Source organism: Bactrocera tryoni, chromosome 5, assembly GCF_016617805.1.
Source record: "Bactrocera tryoni isolate S06 chromosome 5, CSIRO_BtryS06_freeze2, whole genome shotgun sequence".
Lineage (NCBI taxonomy): Eukaryota > Metazoa > Arthropoda > Insecta > Diptera > Tephritidae > Bactrocera > Bactrocera tryoni.
The window spans coordinates 1,053,106-1,073,474 of record NC_052503.1 but is presented as its reverse complement, the minus strand read 5'-3'; the positions used below and the strand labels follow the sequence as shown (position 1 = coordinate 1,073,474).

The 20,369-nt window shown below is 37.3% G+C and overlaps 1 protein-coding gene across 4 annotated transcripts in view; it reads right to left on the bottom strand.

The window, feature by feature from the left end:
* LOC120778092 (DNA-binding protein D-ETS-3) overlaps nt 1-20,369 on the bottom strand; it is an 87,844-nt gene that overhangs the window by 34,871 nt on the left and 32,604 nt on the right. For 3 of the 4 annotated variants that reach the window (XM_040109791.1, XM_040109790.1, XM_040109788.1), the window contains one exon: nt 4,187-4,237. In XM_040109791.1, coding sequence (XP_039965725.1) covers nt 4,187-4,237 — 51 coding nt within the window. Of the gene's footprint in view, nt 1-4,186; nt 4,238-6,098; nt 7,523-20,369 lie in introns of those variants that run through there. The other variant, XM_040109792.1, reaches the window with a different exon arrangement.

The window sequence follows — 20,369 nt, the reverse complement described above, 5'->3', positions numbered from 1 at the left end:
GTTACAGACAAACATCATAGTTAAATCGAGTCAGCCCGTGACGCTGTTCTTTTATATACACACCTTATAGAGTTTCCGACAAACTTGGTGGCAAACTTATTATAGAATCCTGTATCCGTTAAGATCCTCATTGCTTCGAGCTTGGAAATAAAAGAAAATCTATTTGTGTCAGCTTTTGGTGAATGCTGAAGCCAAGCAATAGTAACGGTATTAGCATAAATCAAGATGAGGTAACAAGAGGTAACAAATGTTTTATATGCTAGAAATAAATGTATGTATTAATCCATATACAGTTTAAATAGCACCTATGTAACTTCACTTAGTATATGGTATGAAAACTCTAGAGAAAAGTTCGGCAATTTCCATTCACACAAAACCGTCGAATCAAATCCCATTGGGTTATTTCAATAGACCTCATGCTATTTCAAGAAATAAAGCAAAAGTATGGAACCGTATTGTATTTTAGTCATTTTGGTTATGTTTACTAAAGTAAATATTTTTTAGTTCAAATACCGTTAAAACAAACTGAGAAACAGAACTTTGTGGAGACATACTATATAGGTTTGAAGAATCCTTTTAACCACGGCCAAGTAGATGAAACTGAATACTACTATAAAATTCCACAAGCTAGCATTGTCAAAGAACGACTAGAAACTGACGTCCAAAGGTTTTTCTCAATACTTTGGTGTTATAAACAAATCCAAATTACATACAACCTTCATAAAGTACAGAATATTTGGGTCCTCAGTCAACCGAAAACTAAACCGTAATATGCTGAATATCACAAAACCCTGAACTCTAAATTATGGTACTTACATAACTAAATTACTCTCTCCCTACAACGAGCATGTCTTCTGCAGAGAGCACTTCAAAGTGACATAAAATCATCAAATTATGACTGTCAGCTTAAGAATCCACCTCGGGGCTAATATCTTATCAACCGCAAACCGATCGGTGCATAAAATACCCTTTTTCAGAGCATTGCACAAACACCAAATGACACTCAAAAAGCGAAATCACCACCAAAGGTTGTTGGCATGAGGAACTTTTTAATAGATTGTGATTACAAAGCGATGAAACAATGCCGCAAGCGATTCAATTTAAAATTGTTCCAGAACGCAACAGTGCGAAAGAAAAACATGCAACAACACAAACCACGAGCGCAACACAGCCAATCGCACACAACACAAAGCGGCCAGCCGAAGAACAATGAAAGTTGTTGTGTTGCCAAAAAAGCGAAGAAGAAGTGACAAAAGTAGGCGCTATAGAAATTACACCCACAGGCGATGGCACACAACTGTGACACCGCCGGCAGCAACAGCAACAGCAATACGGCAGACAAAAACAACATGCTCGTGCTATTATTTTTCTCTTTTGGTTGTCACTTTGCGAGAACACGCGTACAACAACGCACGAGTGTACGCAGCCAGCAACAAAAAGCGCAATCACAGTTAACTTTGTGCAGCAACAACAATGTGTTTGCTGGCGTTGCGAATTGGTGTGATGTGGTGTGACAGTGATGTCGCTGATGATGTCCTTTGTGATGCCACTCAAGCGACAAGCGTGCAACGCACAACGGGGAGGTGGAGTGACTTTAAGGCCGTGTGTGGGATGGTGTTAAAGCCAAACTTTTGGGTTTTCGTATTCCATTGAGTTTGTGCTTTATGTTGTGAGTCACATGCAACGAAGCTGAAACTTGACAGGACATGCAGTGATTGAATACAAACTTTTTCACTTACTTATGCGTAGCGATGTATAAGAGTGACTTTTTATATGAAATGTTGCACAAAATTTATTTAATGGCAACAATTTTGAGTAAATATAAAAAATTGGTAAACAGAAAATTTAAATGAAGAGCCATATTATAATCTGTATCCTTTTCCCAGATTTGGTATAAGGCTTTTTTATGTTCGTGTGAGGTTTGATCGCCATATACCAATTATTTGCTTCTTTACGACACGAGAAATTAGTCAGACGATTTTTACTAAGAAAAAACATTAAAGAACAAGTTTGCTTGAAATTTAGTGTTTTTAATGGAATCACGGTTATGAAATCGTTCAAAATATTGTAGAAGAGTTTTGAAAAGATTTAATTATTAAGAAAAAAAGTAGTTGACTGCCACAACTTAAAAAAATTAATTAAAGGAACAGTACTTTAAAAACATCCCTTAGGGATCGATTCAACATGTTTTGGTTAATGTTTTGGGTAGGAAGCGTTTTAATGCTCTACTCGTACCAAAAGAGCTGAATCTTTTACAAAAATGACGCCGAGTAGAAGTCAAAAAAGTAATGCTTGACAACGAAAATGAGAACCTTTCATCAAACGCATCAGCACTAGTAACGAGGTGTGGGTTTATGAATATGATGTCGAAAGTATTCAATAGTCTAGCGAATGGTGCTCTAAAAATGAAGTCGGTGCTTTTCTTGATTATTGTGGTGCGGTTCCCCATGAAATCGTTACACAGGTTCAAACGGTCAATAAAAGTACTACTTGGCAGTGTTGTGTCGTCTAAGTAAACAAATTTATCGTAAAGTACTGAAAATTCAAAAATTTATGCCGTCTCATTCAAGAATGATTGTGACTGACTTTTTGGCCAAACACCAAACAAAGGTTCTCGCTCAGCAACCGTAAGTGCCATATTTGGCTTCTTATGACTTTTTTGTTTTTGAAACTAAAAATTCGCTTCGCGAAACGCGCTATCTGTCCACTGAAGCCATTAAGAGTCTTTCGCAGACGGCACTGATGACTATCCTAGTCGAGACTTATAACGTCTTCTACTTCAGTTTTCTACTTTTTTAACAATGTTTGAAAAGTAAAAGACTTGTCGAGCATACTCATCAAAAAGACAATACTTTTTTCCGATTACCTTCCACTAAATTGTAATCAAAATATCACTGATAGATTACTTTAAAATTAGTGAAATGAGTACTTACTATCTATTCTATATCACACATATTTTATTAGTTGAAAGATCAATCAGATTGAGCACATTAGAGAGCTAATAAGTTCCCCTCCCTCTCACTACATGTCAATCAACAAACCAAGAGCTATCCTCACACCTAAATAACTTAAGTAAATTCGCTTTCATACACAATCATCTTTTCACGCCATTATCTTCAAACAAATCGCCCAACCCAAATGCGCATATATTTACGTGCAAAACCCATGTTTCTGGTTAAGATTACGATTTCTCCATCCGATCTTTCAACCAGTCATTCAATTGACTAAACATATGTATGCAAGTGTGTGTGCAAGTACGAGCCCATTTGTATGAATATATTATGTGTTGTTATTGATTGTCGATTTGTTTAAATTGCACGCTTGAGTGAGCTTATTGTAGAAAATTGTCGAATGATGTCAAACAAAATGCACAAATACATACATATGTATGTATGTGTGTATGGCTTTTGTGAGGGGAAGAAGGGCATAACCATTTAGGCGCATTAATAATGCCCAGCTACCCTTTAGGAAAAGCATAAATGGCATGAATTGGAGTGAAAAATATTTATTGTAAGCCAACTGCTGCCAATGACACTTTCTTGCAGGGTACTTATGTTCATATGTATGTATGAGTGTATTTTTCTCCTCTATGCATACATTTGCTTAAGTTTACACACATGAATGGGCAACGCCTTTAATGTGCGTGTTCACAAGGACTAATCGAATACAAGAAATGATTTTCACACCTTTGCGCTGTCATTTTAACAGATATATATGTGTGTATGAGTGTGTCTTTCTTGTAGGCGGCGATTTATTGAACTAAGGTAGACACATGCACACACACCCATCTCCATCTATGTATGGTGTATATGTACTATTTGTATCATGGGTGTGAACCTGTAAATGGGCGCGTTCTACCGCAGGTGCTGAGAAACTTTGAAACCAAGAACAACTTTCATTATTGCCACTTAGAAGTTTTACAGTGAATTTTCAGTAATTTTAGGCACTTCAAAAGTTTATTAACAATGTTATACATATGTATAAGTTATTTACATTATTTTTTTACTGTAAGTAAGCACTAAGTCCATATGAGCCTTAAATTACAAATCACATTTTATTGTCGTCCAGGTTTCACATAAAAAGCAAACTGTTAAATTTTTCTTTTGCAAATGCAACAGTTATATTCTCTTACAGCGCAAATACAATAATAAATTAGGCAAAGTCTATAGAATGTAGTTTAACTTACCCTGCGACTGCGAGGAGCCATGTGATCCCCAAGAGGACTTGTACGAAGAATCTGCAATGAAAACGATAAAATGCAATTACAACATTTATAATTAAGGAAGGATGTAAGAATGTGTATGTATATAAAGAAATATGCCAGATATTTGAAATAGGAAGAATACGCGGATTCAAAAAGACACTGTGTGAAGAGGACTTTTCAATTTCGAAAACAGCAAAAAGTTAAGGGGAAACAAATATATTTAATACATTGGCTGAACGATAAACATGTTTTGCTAAAAAGTCAGTCACAATGGGGTTCGAATGTAACGGCGTATTATCGTAGTCGAAAATCCATGAATTTTCCGCCCACAAATCCGGTACTTGGAAACGTATTGCTTCACATAGACACCTTTTCGCGGCCAAGTAGTATTATTTATTAACCATTTGACCCCGTGGAACGTATTCATGGTATACTTGGTTTTTTCGGTATCGGCTAATTTTTAGACAGTTGCAACGTCATATTCATAAACCTATGTCTCATCAGCAACAATAATGCGTTTAATGAATGTAGTGCACTTAGTTCCATCATCAAGCATCTCTATTGCGACTTCTACTCGACGCCGTTTTAACTAAGATGCACGCTTCGTACTCAAAACAATATCCACACGAAGGTTGTCAAGCTCTTTTTCTTTAACTTGGATGGACGACTCGAATAAAACAAGCTTTCATTGACTTCATGACCTTCACTGTATGCTTTCAGCCTCTCAAATACTTATGCTCTTGATAAAATTAAAAACTTAAAACACGTAAGTAGCTTTGTTAAATTTCTTTCTATGGTAAAGATCGCCTGACAATAAGATTTCGTAGGTACTAAATTTCACACAAAGATTCAGTTCCGATAACTTTGATATATCTGAAAGATCAATTTTTAAGATAATCGATAAAATAGTGGAAATCGACAAGTTTAACCGTCTGGTTAGCACTGTTTCGATTGTCCAGGAACTAAATATTTCCGTTTGAAAGCATGCAAATAAGAAAAAGTAGTTCGATGTACAAGTGTCACATGAGTTAAGTGGTTTTCATTTTATTTGAAATTAATGCATAATTTCTGAAGAATGATATGTCTAAATTTCAAGATGTTTGGAGCAAACTAGACGAAGTTATGAGTACTTTTATACCTGTCTTTTGAGCGTATAACATCAGATTTCAGAGCTTAAGAATGTGTTTTCCGAACCTCACGCTTTCAGTAAGAGGGTTATGAGGGATAAGTTCAAAACTACTGACCTGAACGTTTTCAAGTTTTAAATGTAATTTACAATTTACGAAATACGAGTAAAGAGTTTTATAACAAATAAACCAATTTTTGCAAAAAATCTCGTTTTTTCCTTCAAAGTGTTCCAAAAAGGGAAAAATTGAAATATCGATTATTTAACGATATGATTTTGATTTCACATATTTCGGTACGAATTTATGAAAGACAGCACAATTCAACTTTTTTCCGAGAAGATCCAGGGAAATTGTTGTCTTTGCCGCATTTTTTAATAGTTCTCTATGAAAATTTAACAGATTATTCTTCAATTGTCACAATGTATAATTGGTTTTTTAACATTTTCATTAAAAAAAGTATAAAATTGCGCTCTTCTTATACTTAACGCCGAAAATAGCCCCATGGACCGAATTTCCATCTGCGAATCACTACCAAATCGCAATAAAATAGATCCATTTCTGATGGTGGATATTTTATCGGATTATTCTAACTATGCTAAATAAAACTTAAGTTTTACCATATAACAATCATGAATTCACTTCGTCACAAAATCTCATCAATATTTTTATTCACCATATATCCAGAAAACTACTTTCACCATTAGCCAACTATAAGACTTCACAACTGCTTAAAATTAAAACATCTTACAATATATTGCGGAACTCACCTGCGAATAACATTGAAAAATTGCTAAAACTTCCCGTCGAACGTGACAAATAATCAGCTGATGTTTTAATGTCAAGCATCATGGCACCAGGACACAAATGGGCGGCGGCAATTTTTGCGTTATCCAGCACACCGCCGACGGCAAATGTGCGCAGTTGCACCAAAAAACTCGCGATGCGCTCACAATTGTTTACAGTTAACTTTCCACTAAGAGTTGCACCAAACCAGCTCAGTTTCTACTTTTACAGTTTTTGAGAGCGAATAGCACAATGTAAATTGAATAAAAACATTTTTGTTGGTCGCAAAAGAACACAAATTTAAATTAGTCATAAAAGTCGCAAGAATTCGAAAGAACAAAACGGTTTATAGCTCAAAAAATGTTTAACAGCTTTCAAGTTAATACACTATGAGCAATAAAATGGCAAAATTAGTATGTGGAAACATGCGCTCACGTCAAACCGCAACCGAATCCTTCAAATATTTATATTTGTATGTAATTGTGCCGGTCACACCGGAAGGTAATAACACCGGAGACCGACAATTTGGTTCGCCGTTTTCACTAACTTACACACAAAAGTTTTTCTAATGCTCACGTGAAGCTTGCGCTGGAACAATGCGCGCTCGCAAATGTTTGTGGGCGGTCGGCACAAGATGTGAATTGCCGTAACCGACACTCCTTCAATTTAATTTATTTCAAATGTAGCAACGCGCATTCACTGAATGTGAATTTATTTATATGTGACTATGCCTAAGTATTTGTAATACATATATTAAGTGTAAATGTATAGGTGAGCGCTTTCAAATGTTACACACCAGCGTAGATGTGTAAGAGCGCGCTGGCCTCTGGTAGCGCGCGGTCGGGCTAGATGGTACCTTACTTTGGCACACTGGCGGAACAGGAAAAGGAACGGGAAAAATGACGATCGGAACCGGTTACCGTTACCGGACACCTCGACTTCCGGACAACTATGGTCACTGCCGCTGCCGCCGCCTTCGCTGGAACGCTGACTGTTCGTTGTCGGCACAAGCACTTCAGCACTACTTATTTATATCTTTTCAAGTGCGTAATCGTATTGCCGTTATGTTTGCGCATAGGTTTGTCTGTATTTAAGTGAATAAATATGTAATTAATTAAGTCGGCGCTGTTCGTACAACAATTTGCTTAGTCTTTTTAGCAACGCTGTGCCTCATCAATAGAAATTCCCTTGAAAATTTTCAATTCTGAAAATGTTTGCTTTTACTCAAGGATTATTTCCTAATATTTATGTACTTATGTTTACACCTGTGGCGCTGTAGGCCTTAAAGTACAATGTGGATAATGTAAAACTACAACAAACACTTCAGTTCAGCTCGTATTATTTTTGTAATATATTTATGTATGGAATACTTTGCACGTTCGTCTTTATTACACCGGATTGCGACCGATCTGTGGCACGGCAACGTAACAATTGATTTCATTCCGTCACCAAATCGCGCATATCCTGCCCAGTTACCGGGCTCTGCCGCAGCCCGATTGCAGTCGCCGCATCGTGCCACACCGAACAACCCCCTGCCATGCTGTGCACCGCCAACACACCCACTACCAACCGCATTGAGCGAAAAGCACACCAGCAACAGGGGTGAGTTTGCGGATGTGGTGAATGTGGGTTGGTTGGCTCGAAGCTTGACTTCGCTACACACACATGTACAACACCCACCCACCAAAGGTTTGCCCAGTTGGTTTTGCTCACTAGTGTCGTTTCGATTTCATAGCCTCAACTACACTTTAGGGGTGTTGCTCTGCATTTGTTGTTGGCATGTTCGCTTAATCCCAACGTTAGCGCGTTAATATCAAGAGAAATACACTATAAGCACTAATACTACACATACGTGCAACATTAATAACGGTACATGCATAAAGCACCCATATTGCTGCCAACACCAACACTTGAAGCCCTGCTCACACACCAACAACCCATTTTCCGTTGGTACACCAATCAGCGTCAAGACAAGGTGTGGCCTACTCACACATGCACAGCGCGCACACAAACCCAGTCGACGTACGCACACATTTCTAGATGCACAAATACATAGGCATACATACTGCGTGCGTGTGCGCTGATTATTCTCAATACAAAAACGAGCTTTACAAATGTTTCTACGCATCAATGAGTTGACGAGAGATTCAACTGCTTGCGGAGAGAGTGAGAGCGCGTGCGGTGCTGGCGTGCGACTAGGCAGGATATGTGGGTAGGAAGAAAGGAAACGCACAAGGAAAATAGTCGGAAATTTTTGCCAAATTATTGAAAAACATACAAATTAATATTGAAAAATATGTAAACAAAAAAATAAAATAAAAATATATACAAATGTGATATGCAAAATTGCGCACCGCTGAAAGTCTGCAAGTGCGATCTGGGTTAATAAGCGTACATCACTATACCTATAATACTCGTATTGTGGTTATACGTGGAAATCGAACTTTTGTCAAAAGTAAAGATATACATATTTAGTATTTTTAAATATTCAAAATATATAAATTCTTATTAAATCTAAACATTACAAATAAAAACTGTTAGCAAAAGTGAAACAAATATTTAGAGCCATTTTCATGAACACAATTTTTTTTTTATTTGATATTATTATCATCAAAACTAATCAGAAAATGCTAACATCATTAAATAAAGATTAAATATAGCCTGAAACTAACTTTTCATTCCAATCGAGGCACTGTTATGATACAAGAAGAAACTATTGTGTTCTGGAAAATATCTAACCACATAAATTTAAGAATTTTACAAATGGACAAAATATTTGATAAATGGAAAAAAATTAGATTCCAGTTTCAGACCTGTTTTATAATATATTAACTATCGAAATATTTGATATGAATAATTATAGAAGAACTCCAACATATCAACGATTTGATTATTAATTTTCGGCGTAGTCATTAATGACCGAATACGATATTATTTTTAAAAATTTAAATCTTTTCCATCAGTATCAGCCTACGATCACTGAATAAAAAGCTACTTCTAATACAAAAAATATCATACAACCACCGTAAGCTATAATCAATGTCACTGTCTCTCAATCATCGCTGTAAAACATAACCGAGAATTATTCCTCCTAATATAACAGCTTATTTCACATTAAGGACAAGAACAGGGATATTATTAGCCGTATACCTGGCGAATTTCCGGGACAATATCAGAGGAATAGAACAAGAAAAAAGGGGAATACTAAAAATTCAAGACCAGTCAAAACTTGAAAAAGGCTTCAAAATTTCAGCATAAAATTTCTATCGTAGGGCCACAACTCGGGAAAAATTAATACCTATTCCGTAATCAACTTCTCACACACCATTTTCTGTTTGGATGTGTATGGCAAGTCGAAGCCTCTCTCCGCTGAACGGCTCCCCACACAAGAACACCATTGCCAGCACCAACAGCACGAAGTAAGCGTGCGGTGCCCTTTCTAGTGGGTGACACACGAAGCAACAAGGACGGATGTATTATCCACTTCCTTTTTCCTTCCACCAAACACAAGGATATTACCGTTTCGTCGTCATTGTCGCCGCACTCCACACTCTCTCACGTATCCAACACACACATAAATATTGCTGGGGTAATGGGTATCCACCATCGCACACCACGTCAAACTCCTCGCGTCGCGCGCACTCTCTTTCTCGCATGCACAGACGCTGGCTTGCTCTTTCCTTCATTCTGACACAAGACTTGGTGGCGTTGAGCAGTGACTTGTGGGGCGCTTCGTTAGCGCGAAGACTGAACAACACAATGGTGGCTCTAGCACTATGGTATAACAACTATGATATATATCAATATGTATGTGTGTATGTGTATGTTTACATATTTCTTTAGTTAGGGATATGCTACTAGTTGGTGGCAACTATTATGGTGCTCATAATGCAAGCAAACAGCTACTAACTTTAAACACTCATGTAGCCGCAAACGTGAGGCGCAAAGCGTGGGTGCAGCGCCCAAGTACTAACGGGACGATTGAGCGGTCGGTTCAAGGCGGGCCGGCGACACTGTGCTCAATAAGTACGATTTTTTCTCTAACTTTCCTTAAGCGTTTGGGCGTGTGTCATAGTGTTTTTGATTGTAGGCTAAGGAGTCTTTGAGAATGAATGGCTAGGAATGCGAATGAGTTCTACGCACACCGTTGGCATATGATAGAGGAAGGAACAGTTAAGTGGTGCCCACTCACGCCGCCGACTTACTGGCTGATTGTAGTAAGCATTGTATGTTCTTATAGTATATGTGTAAATGTGTATATTTGGGTGTGCAACGGTGTATGCAAGTCATTAGTAACGCCTGCAAATTAAACATTTCAACATAACTACAAGCGCTTATATACGCATATACATATATAATGTGCATATGTATGTATGTTATGTACCCTTAGCACGTCATTTAGTTATGGGAATATTAAAGCTTGTAGCTTAGCGTATAAATACCTTGTACGTTCGCACAATTCGCAAATATTGATATACATATAGTATACATATGTAAAGGGCCTCGCAGGACAATTTCTATGAAAGCTTCTACAAGTGCCATGTTAATGAGGTCCTATTTTCTCAAAGCTCTCTTATTGCTTAACACTCTTTTTCAAAAACTTTTAGTTCTCCGCACTAATTACTACCTCAAAGATAGAAAACGGTACTACCCACTAAATACGATACGCAAATAAACGATTTCCATCAAAGTAGTACTTTTAATATCTTCCAACAGTCTGACTTTCAATTATTTCAAAATTTAAAGAACATTAGTTTCTGTTTGCGAAGTTCCATGTTTTCAATCAATTTAGTTGCCTTCCAGAGCCAAAAAGCAATTGGTCGTCGAAATCTTTGCTGTTTCAAGTTGTAATTTGCTTAAAAATGTGTCTCATTCTCAGCGAAGAAGAATGAAGACATTGCCGTTGATTTGATTGATTCCTATACAGCGAGCATCTGTTTGAAGTCTGAGTAGAGGAAAAAGTCTCTGGGAGCCAGATTCGGAGAATTCGGCGCAGTCCAAAACCCCAGGTTATCAATTTTTCTATGGTTTTTCATATAAAGGATATTATATTGTTTCGTAACTTATGTCAGTTCTGCTGGACATTTTAGAAAACTTTACACAATTTCGATATCAAAAAGGAAGGAATAAGAATAGAAAAAGATACGAATCGACTTATTTCATATAACTTGGGATTTTATAACACTTAGTGAAATGCTTGCACTCATATTCTGACCGGTTTACCATCTTGAATGACAAAAAACGTCACATGACGACCTTTCAGTATCAGTTTACGCAGAGCATCAATAGTTTCCGGAACAAGTTCTAATTTTGGCGACATTCACGAAATTCGTTTTAGAGTAATTTACGACCTCGATAGTCACACCGTACAACCGCTAAACACTTTATGCAGATGAATTAAATTCACCGATAAACTGTTGCTCAGTTAATCCACGACGAAGACTGCAGAAAATAAGAGAGCAAAAATGTTCGTAATATTATTCCAGTTTTTGGACGAAATAAATGTTTTAAGTTACTGTAAACAACGCAAATGACGGTCGTATGTCAAAAGTATGAAATAATATCAAAAATATCAAATTGTTATTCCCGAAATATAAGAAGCGAGGTGAAATACTTATTTTGACGCATTTACCGTCCTATTACATTGTATAAAGTTAAAAAAGCACCTTATAATACGATTTGATGGCTAAAGAAAACCATTTTTTTCATATATACATATTTTTCGGAGTGTAATGTCAGAATAATGAGAGCATATTAACTAAAAAGAGCTTATAGAAACCTTTTTCGACAATGTTTTGTTAAGATTCTCAAGTTCACAACATTTTTATTTACTTTATAGAGGAATTCAGTAAGTACCTAAGATTTCTTCATTACTTAAAGAAATTAGTATTGCTTTTCAAATGAAATTGAAAAACTAGAGAGTGCGAAAGTAAAATCATTGAGTTTCCAGAAATTTGTGCTAAATGGAAAATAGGTGTTACCAGATTACTTCATAAACAAATCTTAAATTTCCTACCAGTCTTGCTGCATACGTACATATTTCATACTTATGCACACACACCGATACAAAAGCAGCCAGTGATTTTGCTCCTCTTAGGCTGTGTACTGGAAAATTCATTTTGACGCCAGCGTGCCAGCAGCCGGCGTTGTGAGAGGAAATGAAAAGTGTGAGGTATTTAATTAATTTTTGAGTTCATTGAAAAACAAAAAAAAACAAATTAAAAACGCCTCAAAGCAACAACAACAAACAAAGTTGAGAAGCAAAAACGTGCAAAAATAGAAAGCAAACTTTTGCAAACGCCAAAGGCAATCTCTTTACGAGCCATTCATTTCAACCACACCAATAGCTCGCACGGCTCCACACAGAAAGCGCAATTCTGTTTGCAACTGCTGACAACCATGGCAGTGTGATTATAGTGCTTTGTGGATTTGTGTGTATGTTGGCTTAAAGCGGCACGTAAATTGAACTTTTGCACACTTGAAATTTCTGCTTTTTATAACAAGAAAAGGCAAACGGAGCATATCAGACGAACGCCTTAAAGAATAACGAAAATTGTAGTTGTAGAAATACTAAAAGAATATATAGTATGTATATATATATATACATTGTTGGTGTAGTCACTCAAATCAAATTGTTGCCGAAGTTTAATATCATTTATTTGCCGTTGCGAAATGTTAACTTCACATTCACATACACCATCCAATACACACCTACAAGGGCTTATGTATATTTAATAGAGTACGTTACTCATACGCCATGGTAAATAATTAAATATTTTGCTCTGGGTGTGTAGAATAAAGGCGTTTGTGCTAACTAATGAGAGGTTTTAACACACACAAGCACATACATTCATGGGATTTAAGCTACGTGCTAAGCAAAGAACCTAGAATATAGAATGTATATAGTATTCTTCTAGACATTTACTTCATGCTTCATGCCAGCGTGACCAAGCTCTAAAGTTGTGTGGGTGGTCCAAAAGCAATTTGCTGTCGAACGCATTAAGCGTAGCCGAGCGTGCAAAATGTCCGAGCAGCAAATAATAACCCTTGGAGCTAAGTGCGGGAGGAGTGTGGCACATTCAAGTAAAGCTTCGAGGCGTTGTATGCTAATTACCGACACATTTTCTGAATTAATGTACGCAATACATATATACAAATACATACACACACTGCTAGCACTGGTACGCGTTTAAAGTCATACTCCAATCCATTAAACACCATTCAGTGTTATGACCAAAATGCGATTTACCCTCTTTGTTGTTGTTGGGTGGCTCAAAAACACGCCATTTCTTGCGCTTGAGACTGTGCATCACCACCAGCACGTCCCTGCCACCGCCCACACTTGCTGCGTGTTGATCATCTAACACCGAAAGTCAACCAGACATCAACGCAAACATCACAGCTCGCTCATGGCTCAATCAACCGGCATTACTAATGTTCACCGAAGCCAGAGGGACCAGTACCCAGTCGCCAGTCGCTGGTCCACAAATCGTCGTAGTATTATTTGTACGCAGATATACGTTGCGTTCGCTATCTTGATTGGGCGCGACCGTTTTAATAATAAGAAACGCAATCAGTGCGCGATTTGTTTTCTTAAGCAACATATTGACTGTCGCTGTGTTGCAGCAATATTGATGCAACACGATATTTGTACGGCTTCCAACGCTCTGCTAAATCAACAACAAACATTAACTAACACGCAACAACAACAATAAATAATAAAAATAACAACAAGAACAACACCAATACCAACAAAATCCACATAGACGCTTGATATGCTTGCGTGTGCGCATATTTGTTTGCGTTATTGTTGTTGTTACAACAACACGTGCCCATTAATGACGTATGAATGATGTAACACGCGATTGGCACGTGTCGCTCGATTTACCACCAGCTTCCACCACCAACTATTGCTCATTTCTTCAGTAACTTAACTGCTTCTTGGCTTATAAACTTCTTGTTGTTATTATGATTTTAGCAACGCCCGCTGCTTCATTGCTGTTTTTTAGTATTTTTTTGTTTTTTTTTTTTTTTGCTCTTTTTCAGCATAAATGTTGTTATTGTTGCATTTGTTGTTGTGCCTACATTTATGTTGGTACTTTTGGTCGCACACGTGGTGTGACCATGCCACGCTGCTGTGCGTAAACCAGACATTTTTTGCGGATCAAAATGCAATAATGCGAATTTGTTGAGTGGCAGCTACTTATTTCCGCCATTAATGTGTTACGCAGTTATTCTTTAATTTTTGGCTATGGCGCATGGCTAAACACTTTTACTGCTCATGCCAAGTGGTTCTGTATTTGTAATTACACGTTAGTATAGTAAAATAATTCTTAACCAAATTTGGAATTCTTTTTTCATATAGATTACTAGCTGACCCCGCAGCCGTTGTCCTGGGTGAAATTATGTGTTTTGAAATGAAAAGAAAGTTAAATTTATCATTTAATTTTTGTTTTTTTTTTTTCAATGTAACGCAGCTTGATAAACAACATTTTTTGGTTTTTGTTCTGGTGCACCGAAAAGATGATTTTCCAACTCGTGAGCACGCCACGAAAACCTTCCCTTGTGAAAAACATAGAATTTCCAAATTTATGCCACACTCTTCTAGCGACTATCGGTGTGTCTTGTTGATTATCATCTCACATGCAATTTTCACTGGAAACGAATACGTTTGAACTGAAATGGGAAATCGTTAGAACTCAAAGAAATTCGTAGAATCAAGCATTCTGCCCCTTGTATTCGATAGGTGCGTCACAATCAGTCGGGTTCCATTACACAGTTTCGTGGCATGATGATTGCGAAACATAATAACGACCGATCCTACTTTGAGACGCAAATGATGCGGTGGCATATTAAGCCTGTCCAAAGAATTTAGATAATTCACGGCGCCGTCTTCATTGTCAAGACGATCGATCGATTTGTATGAGCGCAAGTCTCCCGGAATTTGACTTTGAATCTTCCAGTTTAAGTCAACAACATCGGTATTTTTGGCAGCTAACATTGCGCGTGCACTTAAGGAATCGTAGTTACGATAATTTGGCCAATGTCCGATTTCTACGATTTACAATTTTTAGTGAATACAATGTAAAATGTCTTCGGCAATGTCTTTTTTGTTCGTATCCCATAATTGACGCGGATTTGAAGGCTGATATGTCGAAATGATTATCACGAAAAGTGTGCGAACTTCATTTTCATTCTAGTGATTAACGTGTTCCAGCAATTGTAATTGCTGGCTTACTTCTCCAAAACTTGCACACACCGTACCATTCACAGTACGCAATGACTCAAATAAAGTTGAACCGCGTACATTAATCAATAGCAACCGAAGGTAGAAGCAGTCGTCGTTTTTCGGGGGGATTGTGTAAATTCGTCCTAATGCATTAGTTGAGAACACATCTTGATTTCAATCTACTGGTTGGCCTTGCTTTCTGCGCAACTATTTCTTCGACGATGCATTCCATGTGTAATATCAGGGTATTTCCGAATAGAGCAACGTTCTCGTAAACGGATCACTGACGAAAGTTGAGAAAAAACTCGTCAATGTTAATTTTGTTGGTGGCGGTGTTTCCACTGGCTGTACTGTATTCTTTGAGTTGAAATACACATTAATATAAACCCATAAATAGCATGGTTTGAATTTGGTTAGCATTTTCATTAATATTTAAAATGAAAAAAGTTGTTGTAGTGACATAACTACAATAGTTGGACATATGCTACCGCGGAGTTTTTTGTACATTATTTTGTTCTATCGCTAATATTTTCGGCAGCGCATTCGACGAAAGACATTTTAAGACTCATTTTTCTACACCTTCGGTTGCATTGTTCAAATTTTACCAAGGATCCCTAATTTTTTTCAAAATGAAATGTAGTCTATGTCAAATTCGAAGAATGTAGCATTCTATTGGTGAAAGCATTTTTTAAATCGGCTCAGTACTTTTTGAGCCTATTCATTACAAACATACAAACATACAAAAATAGGTACAAATCTTTCCTCTTTATAATATTAGTGTAGATAACATGCTTAATAATCAAAATTAAAATATTTCTCAAATTTATATTTGTCTTCTTCTTCTTATTTACTGGCGTAGATAACCGAAATAACAACAGCGTGCCAGTGGATTCATTTTTTCGCTATTTGGCGCCGATTTGAGATACAAAGTGCAGCCAGATCCTTCTCCACCTGATCTCTCCAACGGAGTGGAGGTCTTTCTCTTCCTCTGCTTCCACCGTCGGGTCCTGAATCGAAAACCTTCAAAGCTCGAGTGTTCTCTTCCATCCGGACAACATGATCTGGCCAGCGCAGCCGCTGGCTCTTGTTTCGCTGAACTATGTCGTTGTCGCCATATATCTCGTTCATCTCATCGTTCTATTGACTGTTGTTGAGGCCAATAATACAAATATTATCGGTGTACGCCAGCAGCTGTAAACTCTTATAGAAGATGGTACCTTCCCTATTTAGCACTTCTGTGAAAATCAGGACAATAGTAGATTTCCAGCTCTAAAGCCAAACTAATAAGGTCCAATCAGTTTGTTGACGGTGGGCTTCAGTCTTTTACACACTACGCTCGATTAGACCTTGCATGCGATATTCAGGAGGCTTATCTCACGGTAATCGGTACAGATTGTTTGGCCCTTCTTTTTGGATTAGGCATATTAGGTTACAATCGTCGGACATGCTTTCATTCGACCATATCTTGCAAAGAAATTGATGTTTGCACCCTGTCAGTTTTTCGCCGCCGTATTTGAACAGCTCGGCCGGTAAGCCATCGGTCCCTGTCGCTTTGTTGTTCTTGAGGCAGGTAATTGCTTTTCGAACCTCATCATAGGCGGGCAATGGAACATCTTTTCATCGTCGTCGATTAGATAATCGCGTTAGCCATCACCAGATGTTACACTTTCACTACCGTTCACTAAAAAAGTGCGGCACGGCAGTCCTCTTTGTACCAGCTTTTCTCTTGACCTTTACGAAAACCAATGGTTTCGCTTGCAGCTGTACGTAAGGGGCTTGAAATGCCGTCCCACAGTTCCCTTATACCGAGTTGGTAATGAGTGCTCTCAGGAGTGCAATTCGAGTAGAGTAGAAGACCGTTTCACTGTGGGTTGTGATAGTAGCTTTTCGAAGTCGTACATAAGTATGTATGTACACAGTCGGGTGCGTAACTTCGCTACAAGATACTTTTCGATTCCGGGATAGACAACTAGCGTGATGAATTTTCGTTTAATGTAATCTGGTACTAAAAACAACCATATTTCGGGTCCCTGCGAAATCGATCAGCCTCAACCCATTTGGGGATGTTCCGCCATGGAGGCAGAATTTTCCGACTTTTGTACCAAAGATATCTTCTTAGCCCACCCTGTCGTTAAAAACACCAAGCACAACTTTTCTTTTCGAATTTGGAAGAATAATAAAAGCAAAATACATAATCACATTTTAATGAATCATTAACAGGTGTACGAGATTTCTACCAATAGTATCCTAAATTTTATGTATGCTACATATATTCGATTTTCGAATGTTGTTGCGTTATGTTGGTACACCTATCCACAGAATTCTCCAGCCCTGGCACCCTATAACGAACTGAGAATGTCAGTCTTCTTTTCTTTCCAAGAAGATACTAATTTGTGGGATCCGCCGATAATAAGCCACTATAAGGTATAGATGTCGTAAAAACTGATCGATCAAAATGAAGATAAATATCTTTTTATAACCCTTTTATGTAATAAGAAATGAACCTGTGCAGCCGAAATCTCCTTCTTGTTCGTAAAACTTTTTAAATGCACCCAACAATTCTTCAACAACAACAAACTACATACGATCAAAGTGTAACCAAGTGTCTTCTGGTAGATAGAAAAAACCCTTCGATAACAAGTAAGGAAGGGCTAAGTTTGGGTGTCACCGAACATTTTATACTCTCGCATGATGAAGTGATAATCGAGATTTCATTATCCGTCATTTACATATTTTTTTATTTTGCAGTAAAATTAATTAGATTAGTTGTTCCTGAGAAATGGTTTTTGGTCCATAAGTGGGCGAGGCCACGCCTATTTTCAGTTTAAAAAAAAAAGCCTGGGTGCAGATTCCTTCTGCCATTTCTTCCGTAAAATTTAGTGTTTCTGACGTTGTTTGATAGTCGGTTAACGCACTTTTAGTGATTTTCAACATAACCTTTTTATGGGAGGTGGGCGTGGTTATTATCCGATTTCTTCCATTTTTGAACTGTATATGGAAATGCCTGAAGGAAAACGACTCTATAGAGTTTGGTTGACATAGCTATAGTAGTTTCCGAGATATGTACAAAAAACTTAGTAGGGGGGCAGAACTCCGGGCCACGCCCACTTTTCCAAAAAAATTACGTCCAAATATGTCCCTCCCTAATGCGATCCTTTGCGCCAAATTTCACTTTAATATATTTATTTATGGCTTAGTTATGACACTTTATAGGTTTTTGGTTTCCGCCATTTTGTGGGCGTGGCAGTGGGCCGATTTTTCACATCTTCGAACTTAACCTTCTTATGAAGCCAAGAAATACGTGTACCAAGTTTCATCATGATATCTCAATTTTTACTCAAGTTACAGCTTGCACGGACGGACAGACAGACATCCGGATTTCAACTCTACTCGTCACCCTGATCACTTTGGTATATATAACCCTATATCTGACTCTTTTAGTTTTAGGACTTACAAACAACCGTTATGTGAACAAAACTATAATACTCTCCTTAGCAACTTTGTTGCGAGAGTATAAAAATAATATCGCTATATTCTTCTCGTTCGGAAAAAATTACCAACTTTAAGTTATTTTTCGTGTAATACTAAAGTGAAGCATTACAATTCAATTCAGCAACGACCTGGTATTTAAGCATGTTTGGTTGGATTTTAGCATTATTTACATATATCAAAATCAAACCTGAGCTCGAAACACAAATATGAGATTTCACAATATCTATATACTATATGGGCCATTCCATCAATTGGCGACATGGTTTTGTACCCGTGGTTCTTCGATTTTGACGAAACTTTAGAGTATCATAATATAGACCAAAATAAGAATATCTGTAAACTTTTTAGTGGTCAAAGATCATTGAGATCAAACAAAAAATGACAATTTCTTTTATTTTTTAACGACCTCAAAATTAAGTGAAAAAAATTTTGCAGTTATCCATTTTTTTGTAAAAAAATCTCAACTTTCTGATAAAAATATTTTCAAAATCCAAAAAAATTTTAAATATCCAAAAAAAACATTTTTTTTTCCAAAAATCCCGTTTTTTGTGCTTTTCCCCCAATTTTTTTTTTTAAATTGACTTTTTCATTCGATTCCTTGTTCAATTTTACATAAGAATCAGTGTTCAAAAATATGGGGCTCTGATCCCATGAACAACAAAAAAATGCATAGTTGTCGCTATACGACGCAGTCTGTTAGCTTAGAAGGTTGTGTGAAGGAGGTAAACACGTAAATTGTATTCTTAGACGTGAATTAATAAAGAAATCAGTGTCTTAATTCATAAAAATATGCGCCGTATAGCGACAACTTTGCATTTTCTTTCCACGTCTTTCCACGCCCGGTTCGCCACGTGTAGTACACTAGAATGACAGTCGATGGGACTCCATTGGGAAATGGTGGCTATGTTTCTATTGTCACACACCGACGCAAAATTCGGTTTTATTACGATTAAAGAGCACTCAAACACTTCTCAGGATCAGTTATTCGTTGTTTTTATTGGATTATGAACTTGCGAGGCACCCACTTTGCACAGAGCTTTCGCCTCTTTAGAGCATAATTGTCCTCGGTGCTCATTCCGCCTGTTTCCACCTTAGCAAATTTTTTTTCAACGGTGGATTTCCCTGAGCCCATATTCGACAGTATATTCCCCAGAAAGCAATGCTTTATTAACACACGAAATGCTATATGATCTATTTTTTTGTAAACTAAATAACACAAGTTACTTCACAAAAATGCTATATCTCATTAACTAATAGTTATAATCCAACTAATAGAAATCATATAGATGGTAGTAGCTGTATTATCTATGTATCAGCCACAGTAAACTGGGGACGGGTCCTCTAGTTTTTCAATAAAATATATCAGAGCTAAAAAGAAAAGAACAAAATTATAAATACAACAACAAATTAACTTTCCGAATATATCGGATTGATTGACTGATTGATAGACGAGGAATTCACCGCGACCTTAAGTCTATTGTGCCCTCTCCTAAATCACAAAGACTCCCCTAGTCCCAGCATATTGATAAAATCC